Source organism: Saimiri boliviensis, chromosome 10 (genome assembly GCF_048565385.1).
Source record: "Saimiri boliviensis isolate mSaiBol1 chromosome 10, mSaiBol1.pri, whole genome shotgun sequence".
NCBI classification, from domain to species: Eukaryota; Metazoa; Chordata; class Mammalia; order Primates; family Cebidae; genus Saimiri; species Saimiri boliviensis.
Genome location: NC_133458.1, coordinates 40,044,873 through 40,059,551, shown reverse-complemented (window position 1 = coordinate 40,059,551; position 14,679 = coordinate 40,044,873). Strand labels below are relative to the sequence as shown.

Here is a 14,679-nt window from a genome sequence, read left to right as displayed (position 1 = left end):
GAACTGCTTTTTCTGGCTCTAGTTGCTCCACTGCCCAATTCATCATATACACTGCTGCCAAATTATTCTTCTTTAGAAGTGCTTCTGTGTTCTCCTTTCTCAGAAAGCTTCTGTGACTCTGCTGTGCTTCCCAAATAAAGTAATTATTCCATCATTCAGAGCCTTTCAGTTCATTTCAGTAAATACAACTGAACACCCGTTACGTGCCAGGCATTGAGCTTGGTGCTTTCTGTGATGTTGGACCTAACGTATTTTCTCAGGCATTTTGCTTATACAGTCCCTCTTCTCTTTTCTGCCTGTTCCTCCAATTTCCATAAACCAGAGCCTATTCGGTTTTTCAGTATCACAGTTATTAAGAAATTACCCCAATTCTCTTCTCACTGTTGCCTCAACAGAATGTAATCTTTCTTTTTTTAAGCATTCTCTGCAGTGCTTCATTGGTAATTCTCTTAGGATGCTTTCTACTTTGTGTTATGATTATGTTTATTCATTATCTCCTTTATTCACTTGTAAGCCTTTTGATCAGAGAATGTATCTAAGTATTCTTTGCATCTCTTACCAACACCAAGTCTGTTTCCTGGTATACTAAATATATACTTGAATAATTACTAAGTGTGTCTTAACCATAACGTTTACTTTCAGGGTCTTGAAGGAAAAGACCAGTTGAAACTACTGATTTAATTTTATTTTGCTAAACATTGAAAGCTGGACATCAATCAGTTTTTAAAATAGCCATGTGGATATTTGTAGTTAGTATAAGTTCAATAATGGAGAATTATTATAATTTTATTTATTTTGCCATATGCAGTAGAGGAAGAGACTTTATATTGATGGGTGAATTTTTTGACCATTGTTTTTAAAAAGCATTAAATATATAATTTTAAGTAATTGCCATTTTATTTTTTTAGTGCTTTTGCACAGTATAACTTGGACCAGTTTACACCAGTAAAAATTGAAGGTTATGAAGATCAGGTATGTTTCATATAAGCATAGTAGCTGGCTATTCTTGGTTTTGTTTGTAACCGTTCATGTATCCTACAAGAGCTGTGAAGTGGTATGCTTCAAGATAAAAAAAAAAATCATTCATGTTTTAATCATGACCGCTTATGGACCAAGTAATTGAAGTTTTACTTTCTTTTGTTGATACCAGTAATGCTGTTAGCAGAAAATCCCTTTTAGAAATACTCAGATGTAATTCATTTAAGATTTTAGTAAATAATTACTTTAAATCTACTTTCTTATTTTTATAGGAAAAAATTAATTCTATATTAATCCAAAGTCTAGGATATATGTTAGTAGATTTATATCATAATTTGGTTGCTCTGGAATTCTACAGTTCTTCATGTGAGTGATTTAGCATTTAGTAATTATTAAACCTCTTCTTTCCAAAATACAAGTTAGATTTGCTAAGCTAAGAAAAGCCACAAAAGGTCACTAGCATTTTTTTTTGGTTGAGTTTCTAAATAAATAGTAATTGTATGAATGCATATCATGCTTGCAAAAAGCACAATTTATGTAAAACACCATGAAGAAGAACTGGTAGGTAGAACATAAGCGAAAGTGGTTAAGAAAGAACATAACAGAAAGTTCTTAGTAGCTAAACATGTCAAAGCTTTTATTTGGCATTATTCATTATGTAATATGTAGTCATAGTTATGGGGGACAAGCAAAAACTAGAAGGGCTCTGAATGCTAGAAGGTGGCATGTAACTGAAGGAAATTTTAAGCTTATGTATAGATATGTGTGTGTATATACAAAGCTACGTAGTGTTTCATTGTATTAATCTCAAAATTTATTTTATCTCTGGAAGAGTTGGGTTTTGTTTTGTTTTGCTTTACTACTATAAACAATGCCATATTAAACATCTTTGTACCTCTTATATTAACAATTATTTTTTGGAATAAATTCCTATAAGAAAATTTGCTGGATCTTTTAAAAATGTTGGATAGCCTCCCAAGTCACTTTATGAACCTAGCATGATTTTAAATTAAATATTTAAACCTAAAAATATAAAACAAAAAGGTAAACAGTATACTAACTTTACATGGACTATAGATTTCAAAACTTTAAGTAAGGTACTAACAAATAGGATTTAGAAATATATCCAAAAAATAATATACCAAAACTAAATAGAATTCTTACAGAAATGCAAAAATGGTTCCATGTCAGGCAGTACACTGATCTTACATATTAACAAATCAAGGACTAAAATGTTAACGATGTATCAATAGACAGTGAAAAGGGATTTGAGAAATGCAGTAGCCATTTTCTCATTAAAAACAAAAATTCTGGTAAAATAGAGAATTGAAGAAAACCTCTTACAGATAACAGACTTTAACACAAGTTCATAGTAAATATCATAAACTAAAACACTAAAATAAGGTTAGTTAAAATGTAAAATTAGCTAAGTATGCCTGCTTATCAGCATTATCATTTGTCCTAAATGGAGGTATAGCAAATAAGACAAAAACTTGAGAACTTGTACAATATGGGAAAGAAAACTTCTTTGTGACATGATTTATATATTTAGGAATACCAAGAGATTCTAGTAATATAATCCCCAACCAGAAAAAAAACTATCTGAATTTAAGGTCAGGATACAAAACTCATTTGCTGTCCTTTATTACAGCAAGTAAGTACCTGAAACTAGAAATGATGGGGGTCAGAGTGGGGCAGGGAATTCCATTTAAAATAACAGTAAAAATTATATATTACTGTAGGAATAAGCTTCACAAAAAAAAAAAAGGCATAGGATTATACAGAAAATAATGAGGGTCTTCTCAAGCAACAAAAGCACAAACTGACAAAAGGGATATAATTAAAGAGCTTCTGCACAGCAAAGGATACTATCAACAGAGTGAACAGACAACCTACAGAATGGGAGAGAAATTTTGCAAAATATGCTTCTAACAAAGGTTTAATATCTAGCATCTTTTATAAAGAACTTACAGTTAAAATTAAAAAACAACCCCATTAAAAACTGGGCAAAGGACATGAACTTTTCCAAAGTAGATATACTTGTGGCCAAACAAGCATATGGAAAAAAGCTCAACATCACTGATAATTAGAAAAATGCAAATCAAAACCACAATGAGATAGCATCTCAAACCAATCAGAATGGCTGTTACTAGAAAGTCAAAAAATAACAGATGCTGGTGAGGTTATGGAGCAAAAGGAATGCTTATACACTGTGAATGGCAGTGTATATTCAACCATTGTGGAGGACAGCGTGGCAATTCCTCAGAGACCTAAAAACAGAATTACCATTTGACCCAGCAATCCCATTACTGGTCATATACCCAAAGGAATATAAATTCATTCTGTTATAAAGAAACATGCAGGTATATGTTTATTGCATCACTATTTACAATCAAAAAGACATGGAATCAATCTAAATATCAGTGACAGACTAGATGAAGAAAATGTGGCATATATACACACCGTAAAATACTATACAGCCATGAAAAAGAGCAAGCGTTATGTCCTTTGCAAGAACATGATGAAGCTGAAGACCATTATTCTTAGCAGACTAACAATATCTTAGCAAAAAGCCAAATATCGCATGTCACGTATTAGTGGGAGGTAATGATGAGAACGCATGACACATAGAGGGGAACAAAACACACTGGAGCCTATCAGAGGGTGAAGGATGGGAGGACAGGAGAGGGTCAGGAAAAATAACTAATGGATACTAGGCTTAATACCTGGGTGATGAAATAATCAGTGCAACACCCGCATGACACAAGTTTACCTATGTAACAAACTGCCCATGTACCCCTGAACTTAAAAGTTAAAATTTTAAAAAGAAAATAGTGAAACGCATAAAACAGGATCTGACCAATGGAAAGGTGCACTAAATTCCATTCTTAGATAGAAAACTAAATTATTTTAAAAGTAATATACGGATTTGATGCCATTTGAATTAGAATCCTGATTAGTTTTTCTAATTGGTCAATATTTTTCATAAAATTTATGTGGAAAAAAAATACATGCTTGAAATAACCAAGAAAAATACGTGTGTGTGTGTGTGTGTGTGTGTGTGTGTGTGTGTGTGTATGAAAACACTATTGTTAAGCACAGTGAGGGAGAATTGCCTTACCAGGTAGTACAAGTTGATTTACAGCAAGTGTTAAGTAAATGTGGTGGTATATATAGAGTAGACAAAAAAATCAGTAGAGCAGCGTAGAGAACCAGAATTTAGTCTCAGACAAAATATTTGATACAAATACTGGCATAACTGGTTTCTGTCAAGAAGAAAATTAAATTGGACCTCTTTCACATACGGTATAAAGAAATCAATTTCAAGTGGTTTAAAAATGTGAAAAATGACTAAAATTTTAGAGGAAAATATGAGTCTACATGTGCAATATAGGGATAGGGAGACCATCTTAAATAACACTTTGTACCCAGAAAGTATAAAAGATGGACATTGATGTTTTCAACTGTAGAATGAAACATGTCTCAAACAAAGAACTCTTATAAATTGATAAGAAAAAGACATTAGATAAAAAATATTTTAATATATTTGCTCACAAAAGAGCAAATGACCCACAGATATGAAAAGAGTTAGTTCTATCAGTAGTCGGTGGAATTAAAATGATACATTTTCTACCCATCAGACTAAAAAAAGAGCTATAATGTCTATCATTGGTGATGATTTGGATAAAAACATATTCTCATATATGTGTAGAAATTTGGATTGTCACAGGATTATAATACCTGCTGTCCCCACCACTACTGCTTAGGAATTTATCCGATAGAAATAAAAGCATCCAGTAGAAATAAAAACATCAGTATGTTAAAATATATATACAGCAATTCTTATTTCACCTTTTTTGTTGTTGTTGAGTCAGAGTCCTGCTCTGTCACCCAGGCTGGAGTGCAGTGACATGATCACAGCTCGCTGCAGCCTCAGTCTCCTGGGCTGAGTAGCTGGGACTACGGGCACATGCCACCACAACAGACTAATTTTGAAAAGTTTTTTTTGTAGGGATGAGGTCTGTCTTTGTTGCCCGGGCTGGTCTCAACTTCCTGAGCTAAAGCCATCCTGCCACCTCAGCCTCCCAAAGCACTAGGATTACAGATATGAGCCACCACCCTTGGTCTTATTTCATCATCTGTAATGTTTTCCTCCTTTCCCCCAAAAAGGAAACGGCCCAGAAATAAAGAGATTGAACATCAGTAGTGGGTTAGCAGATTAAATTATGTTATAATCACATCATGGGACATTACAGCCATTTAAAAGAATGGTGAAATATATCAGTTGACTTTGAGGGATTTCCATAGGATATGTATGTTGAAAGAAGCCAGATGCAGAGAAGAGTGTGTATGTGTATGTATGTGTCTGTGTGTGTGTACACGTACACACACATTGTCATCCAATTCTTGTAAAATAATGACCAGTCGCTTCTTGGCCTTTTACTAAGATCAAGTGTAGTAAAATAATGACCAAAAAACTTTGTGTGTATGCGAATGTAGGCATGTGTATATCTTTATCTGTAAGATTTTTGACTAGGAAAAAAATTTAGAAGAGTGTATCTTGTATTGTTAGCATGATTTACATCAGAGGAATGGTTAAGTCCCACTATAGCTAAGGAGTCAAAGACTGGGAGAACTGCAAGGGGAGGAAAGGGGAAATTTTTAAAATAAAGCACAAAATATCAGATTATACATTATGCTTTGTGGATGTGTAATTTAAATTTACATAAATGAATTATGTTTTTAAATATTTAGAAGTCAGTTAAAAACAGCTGTCAGTGTAGTTTTTAAGAAGCAAGAAGCAGCAGATACTTCAGAGTAGGTAAGATTGTGGGCCCAGGAGCAAGGCAGGGGACACCGAAGAGGATTCACACCAGACTAAAATCGTTCATGTAACCACCTAGATTGGAGGTTCTTACAACTTGTGCAGTTTGAGGAACTGGAGTCTGGTATCAGACATTGTAAACTGTTAAGAGTTCTCAAAGCAGCAAACCAACTTGAACAGTGTTTTTAGAGGTTGCATTTTTTTCACCAGTAGCTGGAAGTTATATTGCAAGAAAATCTGATCTGCACTGGGTGAGAGTAACCTTATTGTATACTCAACTCATTTGAAGTATTAATAGTCATACCATATGGTTGAAAATATATGCTTGGAGTAGGATTGTTTTATAGTTTTAAGGAAGAAGCTTAAATGAGTATATATTATGATGTATCAGTACTGAAATGCTGTTTTACTATTTTGTTTTCCAAATTCATTCCATCATCAAAGGTATTGATAACAGAACATGGCGACTTGGGAAATGGAAAGTTTTTGGATCCAAAGAACAGAATCTGTTTTAAATTTGATCACTTAAGAAAGGAGGCAACTGATCCAAGACCCTGTGAAGTAGAAAATGCAATTGAATCATGGAGAACTTCAGTAGAAACTGCTCTGCGAGCTTATGTAAAAGAACATTACCCGAATGGAGTCTGCACTGTAAGTCATCGGTAGCAGCTTTGTGTGTGTGTTTTATGTAAATATGAGTCTTTAGTATCTCCCCAAATTTACAGTAACTTACAGAATTGACAGTGCATAAAAATCTGTCATTTTTTTCTTGAAGTATATATTTCTAAGAATTTTACTGTTTTTTTTTTTTTTTTTTTTTTCAAGAAATTCTGAATAATAAATATATATAATAGACTGGCTTAAAATGGAGAAATGGTTGTACCTTGATTTAAATCCATGTAGAAATTCTAATACATTGATTAAAGGAGCATGATATGGTGAGATTATGTAATCTTGCGTTCATGACTGGTCTCAATAAGTTTAGATCAAATTTATTTTTATTAAATTACAGAAACAAAATTACTTGGAAGTAAAATTATGTATTTATTTTATTTATTTATTTATATATTTTTTGGAGATGGAGTCTCCTTCTGTAGCCCAAGCTAGATTGCAGTGGTGTGATCTCAGCTCACTGTGCAACCTCCACCTCCCAGGTGCCGGTTCAAGCAATTTTCCTGCCTCAGCCTCCCGAGTAGCTAGGATTACGGGCATACGTCACCACTCCCCCTTATTGTTTTTGTATTTTTAGTAGAGACCAGATTTCATTGTGTTGGCCAGGCTGGTCTTGAACTCTTGACCTCATGATCTACCTGCCTCATCCTCCCAAGGTGCTGCAATTACAGATGTGAGCCTGTGTATTTTACAGTTACATTTCTTGTGTTTTTTTGTGTGATTCTTTCATAGGTTCAGCCTGTTTTTATATTTTCAAGAAATACATGCTGGGTGCAGTGGCACATGCCTGAATACTGGCACTTTGGGAGGCCAAGGCAGATGGATCACCTGAGGTCAGGAGTTTGAGACCAGCCTGACCAATATGGTGAACCTCCATCTCTACTAAAAATACAAAAATTAGATGGGTGTGGTGGTGGGCGCCTATAATTAACAGTTACTCAGGAGGCTGAGACAGGGAGAATCACCTGAACCAGGAGGCAGGGGTTGCAGTGATCTGAGATTGTGCCACTGCCCTCTAGCCTGGGCGACAGAGTAAGACCTTGCTTGTCTCAGAAAAAAAAAAAAAAAAAGAAATGCAACATATGGTAGTAGGAATAAATTTCTTTTTTTTTAATTTCATAATATTTGTACCCTGACAAGCTTTTTTTGGCACCCCCAATTTGTGCTTCAGTGGCCTTTTCCATCACCAGAGTGATCTTTTGAAATGCAAATCAGTTCATCAAAATTCCTGCTTGAAATCCTTTAGAGATTTCCCATAGCACTTAGAGCCCAGGCTTTTGAAGGTGGCTTAAAGACCCTGTGTATGTGACCTCTCCTTACCCCTCAACCTAACACTACCATATATCCCAGTTTATACCTGCTTTCTCAACATTATTAATATCACCAATAGCATATCCCGTTTCTTTCTTGGAAGTTTCTTAGGACAGAAATTGATATGGTCTGCTTAATTATCTAATATTGCACCATAACCTTAAATATCTTACATATTACTTGCATTATAACTTGTTCATCAGGATTGTTTTGGAGGCATAACTCAACAAGAGTAAGAGAGTACTTGTTAGAGAGTCTTCATTTGTTATAGAGGATTGAAAGACAAATTAGTTATTACTTTTAAAGCAGTAGGCAGGGAGTGAAATAACATTGTGATACATCACAGGCATTCTCTGAACCTTTCGTAGTTATAAATAAATTCGTTTGTTCCAATACTTTTAAATGACTAGAGAAACAGTAGTCCCTAAGATTGTGAAGTCAACAAAGATGATAATCACAAGCCAGGTCCAGTTTTTACTTGCATGGAAACAGCTAGATTAGCATCTGTATGTTTAAAATAAATTATCTACTTATGAAAGTAGATTATCTAGAATGTTTGTAAATATTTTAGAGTATAATTTTAATAAATTATATTTCATTTAGTATCCTCTTTTGTGGTCTAATAATTTGATTAGGTACGAATATTTGAGAACATGTTTTTCTAGTTACTATATTGGAATGATGGCCTACTTTGTATTTTATATGTTCCTGTCAAAGTACTGTACAATTTGCAATATTTTATAGATGTTTCAAGTTGGGCATTCCATGGCCCTAAATTCATTCCTATGCTTGTTTTCTTTGCCAATAAGGTGTATGGCAAAAAAATAGATGGACAGCAAACCATTATTGCATGCATAGAAAGCCATCAGTTCCAAGCAAAAAACTTTTGGTAAGTTAAAAGTTTGGGTTTGGGGGAGTTTGGGCATTGATTTAAGTCTTTTCAGTTCTTGCTTTGGCTACACCTTGTTTGTTTATGATTAAGAACAATCTAGACATGATATAAAATTTTAGCCTTTTGTTATAAGGAAGGTAAATTTGTTCAACAGCTTAATCATTAAAGGTAGTGGTAAATCCGTTGACATACAGTGAAAAGAGTGTGGGACTAGCAAACAGCATCCTGAGGGAGCATTTGTGCCTGTGAGAACACCAGTTGGCTGTCCATATGCTCATTCTGTGAAGGGGCTGTTCCTGAATGAAACTTATGTGGAGGAGGAGAACAGAGGTAATTATAGAGCAAAAAATGTTGCTGCTTTTGTGAACTTTGTGACTCTGAAATAGAGGATTGCTTTGTACTTGGTTAGCCAATGTGGGGAAGTAATGACATGTTTTATACAATGAGGCAGATTACAATCATGCCTTGTAATTTTGTGTACAAATCATTCCATTATCCCTTATAAACATCAAGTTCTCAGGAGCACTGATTTACCCTACTAATCTTGGACCTTTGACAAGTTGTTGATCCTTTTTATTATTAGGCAAGACTATTTCTGAGACAGCATCTGTTATAAAATTCTGAGGTTCTTTAAGACTTCATAAGTCCACAATTGAATGAAATCTTTACATTTATCCCTCCTTAACATGCTGAGGTCACCAAAATAAGTATTGTCATAATATTTACATTTTAGTATATTAGTCTTTGACTCAAGTTAGTTGATGGTGCTATTAAGGATAAAGTAACAGGTAACCCCTGTGGGCCAGTTGGGTTCATGGCCCAAGATTGCTCCACTACTTAGCCATCTCAGAAATAAATTCAAGGTTGCAGAGTTAACCAAGAATATTTGGAGGAAGTCAGATTTATCATCACTGAAGGAAAAGCAATTCCATATGTAAACATATACCTTAATGACAAGCTAAAGTTCTCTAAAGCTTCCTGCATGTAGAGTTACTTTTATGGACTTAATGTAAGTGTAGTTTCTCCATGTAGGTCTAAAATCTTGTAGCATTAATCTGCTAGAATCCTGAAGCAATCAATATTTATAAAATTATTACTAATTTATGTTATTTTGCCTGGAAATCATAATAAAATCAATCTTGTTGAGATGGAACTACTGGTAGGAGAAAATTCTTGTTACTTTTTCTTTATAATACATTGGAGATATTATAATAAATTTACGAATTTGTCTTTTTAAAATATAATTCCTTTGAGCTTTAACATATGTAAAATAAAGAAAATGTCTGTCCTTGAGTTTTATTTTCTTTTTAGAGACAGAATCTTGCTATCTTGCCTGGGCTGGCCTCAAATACCTGGGCTCAAGTGATCCTCCTGCCTGAGCCTCCCGAGTAGCTGGAACTACAGGTTCACACAACTGTGCCCAACTTGTCATTGAGTTTTCTGTTCTCACTATTTCACTTTACATGGGTAATTTTTCCTAAACCATCATTATGAGCATTGTATCACTTAATGACTTTCACTTTCTGGAAAAAATGTATTTTATATGCTTTGATAGGATTTTTCCAGTGATAATATCATGGCACAGTAGTCTCAATAAAATCTAAATAGTTAATACAAAGAACTATACTTCAAGCCACACATCTGTAATTTTAGCACTTTAGGAGACCAAGGCAGTAGGATGACCAGAGGCCAAAAGTTCAAGAAGCCTGGGCAACATAGTAAGACCCCATCTCTAGAAAAAAAAAATTAGACATGATGATGCATGCCTATAGTCTTGGCTACTTGGGAGGCTGAGGCAAGAGATATCTTGAGCCCAAGAGTTCAAGTGTGCGGTGAGCTATGATCACACCACTGCACTTCAGCCTGGGTGACAAATCAAGACCCTGTCTCTAGAGGAAAAAAAAGAAATATATTTAGTTCATCTAAAATATAAGTAGAGTAAAAATCAGAAGCAACTAGTATTGGATGTTTCTTAGATTTCAGTGGAGACCTTCTTTTCTTCGTTTCTACCATTTCTCCAGCCTCGAGCAATATTGGGGGCTTAATATAAATGTTTGTTAGTGAATATGTATTTGTAATTACAGAGTTTATAAAAGAGAGGGCCAGAATATAAGTAAAGGCTAGGACAGGCGTCCCCAAACTTTTTACACAGGGGGCCAGTTCACTGTCCCTCAGACCATTGGAGGGCTGCCACATACTGTGCTCCTCTCACTGACCACCAATGAAAGAGGTGCCCCTTCCTGAAGTGCGGCGGGGGGCCGGATAAATGGCCTCAGGGGGCCGCAGTTTGGGGACGCCTGGGCTAGGACATACTGGCCATTTACTCTGCCAGTGAAAGACTACTATCTACTCAGTGTCATTTACTGTTACAAGACAGTAATTGATTCCTTTGGAAGAGTCTTTTGAAATAGTTCCCAATTTGGTATCCTTCTTGGTTTAGAATTCTTTTTTTCCTTTTCTTTTCACAATCCATGATGATATAAGTGTATGTTATCTTAATCAGTATTGTATATGCCTATAACTCACTAGTTGGCTTGGTACCAATACCTCAATAAAAGGAATACTTCTTTTAGGATCATGAAACAAAAATGAATAAACCTTCATGTTATTTTTCCAACCAAGCTTCTTTGAAAAATCTTGGATGAGTCACTTAAATCAAGACATGTTATAAAATTATCTTTTATTTTGTAGAGCATATACATTGTTCTAATAATAGTTTTCAGATATTCAGTGTAACTTTAAGTATGAGAATACAAATTGGGTATCTCTTATCCAAAATACTTAAGACCAGAAGTCTTGTATTTCAAAGTTTTAAATATTTACATCATACTGGTTTAGCATACCTAATTCAAACATTCAAAATTCAGAATGCTCCAATAATCATTTCCTTTGAGCATTGTGTCAGTGCTCAAAAAGTTGCAGATTTTGAAGCATTTCAGGTTTTGGGGTTAGGAAGACTCAACTTGCACTGTCATTCTATAGGCTTTGTGATTGGGTAGACTGCATGAATACTGAACTCAGAAATTATTGCCTAGCAAAAGCCTGTATAGTGATTCATTACCTTGTGACTATTATATACTATTGAAAAAAGCTAACATATCACAATCTCCTTAGTGTGCAGAGAGCAGAGACAAAAAAAAAAAGTTACCATGGAAAGTTTGTCAGAAAAAATAGAATGTCAGAAGCCAAAGTACTCATCCAGAATTTATTTAAAAAATAAAAAGATAAAATTCACTGGTAGACAAAAATTAATAACATACCAGTGGTTTGTAACTTCTCAGTTTCAAACCATGAATATGTATTTGTAATGCCAAAAATCATTTCAGGAGCAGAGAAGGAGGATATGCCTTTTATCTGGAGACTTTAAACATAAAATTGGAAAATTTTTAAAAACTCGTGTTAGTAACTATAGCCCTTTATTTCCAGATACCAAAACCTCCTTAGAGTGTTGTATAACATTTACTATCCAGTCTTTCTAAATTGTGTGGTACTTTGTAACGTTCCGTAGATGTTAAACAGAGTGTATTTATAAAATCAGTGTCATCTACTGAATGATAATCTAAACATTTATTCCATTGATGTTGGAAATATAAGTGATTCTGTTGAAGAAATCGAATCGCTTAAAATTTTTCTCCAAAGTAGTTTTCAATTGAGTTTTGTATTGGTTTTTGTTTTGTTTTAAGACTAGTCAAGTGGAGAAGGAACAAAGAAACCTGTAACTGATTGTGATCAGTTAGTGGCAAACAGCACTGCACACACACCAGCCTGAATTGTATTTTAAGCATTAGCTTTAGAATTCTGGCATTAAATCCATTATGTAAGTTTTTATCTGTAAGGGTGAAGATTAAATTAAATATATATCATAACTGGACTTAACCTTTTGATTCTTTTTGACTATTTCAGTGATTAAAAATTAATGTCCAGTGTTCATCCCCCACACTCTCTCATACTGTAGCATGAAATATAATCTAAAACTTAAAATTGATTCAAATTATTTTCCCTACCTTATTTACAGCTGCTGTTTTTATTTTTAAGGAATGGTCGTTGGAGGTCAGAGTGGAAGTTTACAATCACTCCTTCAACCACTCAAGTGGTTGGCATCTTGAAAATTCAGGTATGAAATAAAAAAGAATTTGTTTACTAATCTTCATATTATCCTGGACAGAGAAACAACTAATTCCTAAGTTTACATTTTCACAGTACATCGTATAAATTTCTTTTCCAGGTCTTTGTTTTGGGGTAATGGGAAAAAGAGTAGTGCTGTTTTAAATCTTTTAAATAAGCCTGCAGTTCATTCCCTAGTCATCAGAAATCTGCAAGGATAGCTGACAGATTATAAAACATGGCTAAAATTAGATGCTGCCATTTGGTCTGCTCTTCAGATGCAGTTTGTTCATGTAGGCATCTTCTGAGTTTGAGTTGTATACTTTCTCCTCTGAATTAGGTGGAATTTGGTGAAGTATAATATTAATATATATGCTTGTGTGTAGTTGTATAAATATATATTACATAGGTGTACTAGCATGTGTATTACATATTACATACGTCTTTTAAATATCTTCTGTACTCATATTTGGCTTCTTACTTGAAACCTACTAGAATTGGATTCTTTGACTCTTCATGTAAGCTCAGATGTTTATATAGAAGAATGTTTGATAACTAAGACCAAGTATCTGAAAATAAATATTACTAAATAAGTTAGAGGAATGCATTGACTAATATTTTTCTGTTCTGGTTCACTTATCTAGTACATTTATTGACCATCTATCATGAAAGATATTGTGCTAAGCAGCTGTAAAGGAATAAGGATGAATCAGACTGCTGCTTAGGCATCTGACTGCAGTATAGATTTCTAGTCTTATATCCCATTGCTTTTTTATGTCTTGGTGCCTGTCCCTTAGGAACGAGAGAATAGAAGTTAAGAGTGTGGATTTTGAAACCAGACTTCCTGAGTTTGAGTCCCAGCTCTGTCAGTTAATAATTGTGTGACATCAGGAAGTCATTTAAGCTCTTTTTGTTTCTTCATCTTTGAAGAAAAATATTAAAAAGCTTACACGACTATTTGAAGATTAGTTAATATGGCTAAAAGGGTTAGAACAGAGACAGACACCAACTACTTGATGAATGGTAGTCATTATTTGTCAGCATTATTCTTTCTTTACTTAGGCCTCAGTGGTTCTTACCTGGACAATTAGAGCAGTTTCTGAAATAATGCCCCTTGTAGGGCCAAAGCCTACTGAGAGCAAGGATTGTCTGGTTTACAGTACAGTCTTCAGCATTTAGCATAGTACCTAGCATATGATTGTTGTTTTGTTGAATTGCTGGACTCTGACATTCACACTGCTCTCAAAAAAGATAATTTTTAAAATTTAAATGTGGATAGGTTACTTGACTATGTAAGACCATTTAGTGGTACACTGTCATGTACCAGATAGTCCAGACATATTTACATGACATAGAAGGCCCAGATTTGACTGGTTTGCTCCCCGTATGTATTTCTCCAGCTATTACTCTCCTCAACTTCATATATCTCTAGTCCTTTCTGAAATATGCTGAAGTTCTTTTTTAGCTCTCAGAGAGATTCTGGAGTACTGCTAACATACTTTATACTTAACCTTTACCATGTTGTGCTGAAATATGAGATCAGGGACTATGTCTTTTTAAAAGCCATGTACCCTCAGAACCTTATGTAGTAGCAGTATTTATAGCACCCAGTCAGTTAATGTTTGTTGAGTACATTTGTGTCTGAGTTTGGGGAATTAAATGGTTGGTGGAAATACACAAAAAAGGAGCAGGGTTGGGAGGGAATACTGTGAGCTCAAATTTGGACATCTTCGTTTTAGGTACCAGTAGAATGAAGGACCATAAGGCAAAAATGTTCAGCAGTCAGGTCAATAGAAGCCTTGCCTGAATAACTACAGGAATATTTCTAACTAGTCTCCTCACTAGGCTGAGGGCAGGGAGGGTCTTGCTGTTCAGAAGTTCTGGAGCTCAGCAGAGA

General features: G+C 34.6%; 1 protein-coding gene across 1 annotated transcript in view; it reads left to right on the top strand.

The window, feature by feature from the left end:
- CAPZA2 (capping actin protein of muscle Z-line subunit alpha 2) overlaps positions 1 to 14,679 on the top strand; it is a 54,641-nt gene that overhangs the window by 34,376 nt on the left and 5,586 nt on the right. The window contains exons 4-7 of the mRNA XM_039472674.2: positions 909 to 972; positions 6,248 to 6,454; positions 8,596 to 8,675; positions 12,714 to 12,792. Coding sequence (XP_039328608.1) covers positions 909 to 972; positions 6,248 to 6,454; positions 8,596 to 8,675; positions 12,714 to 12,792 — 430 coding nt within the window. The remainder of the gene's footprint in view (positions 1 to 908; positions 973 to 6,247; positions 6,455 to 8,595; positions 8,676 to 12,713; positions 12,793 to 14,679) is intronic.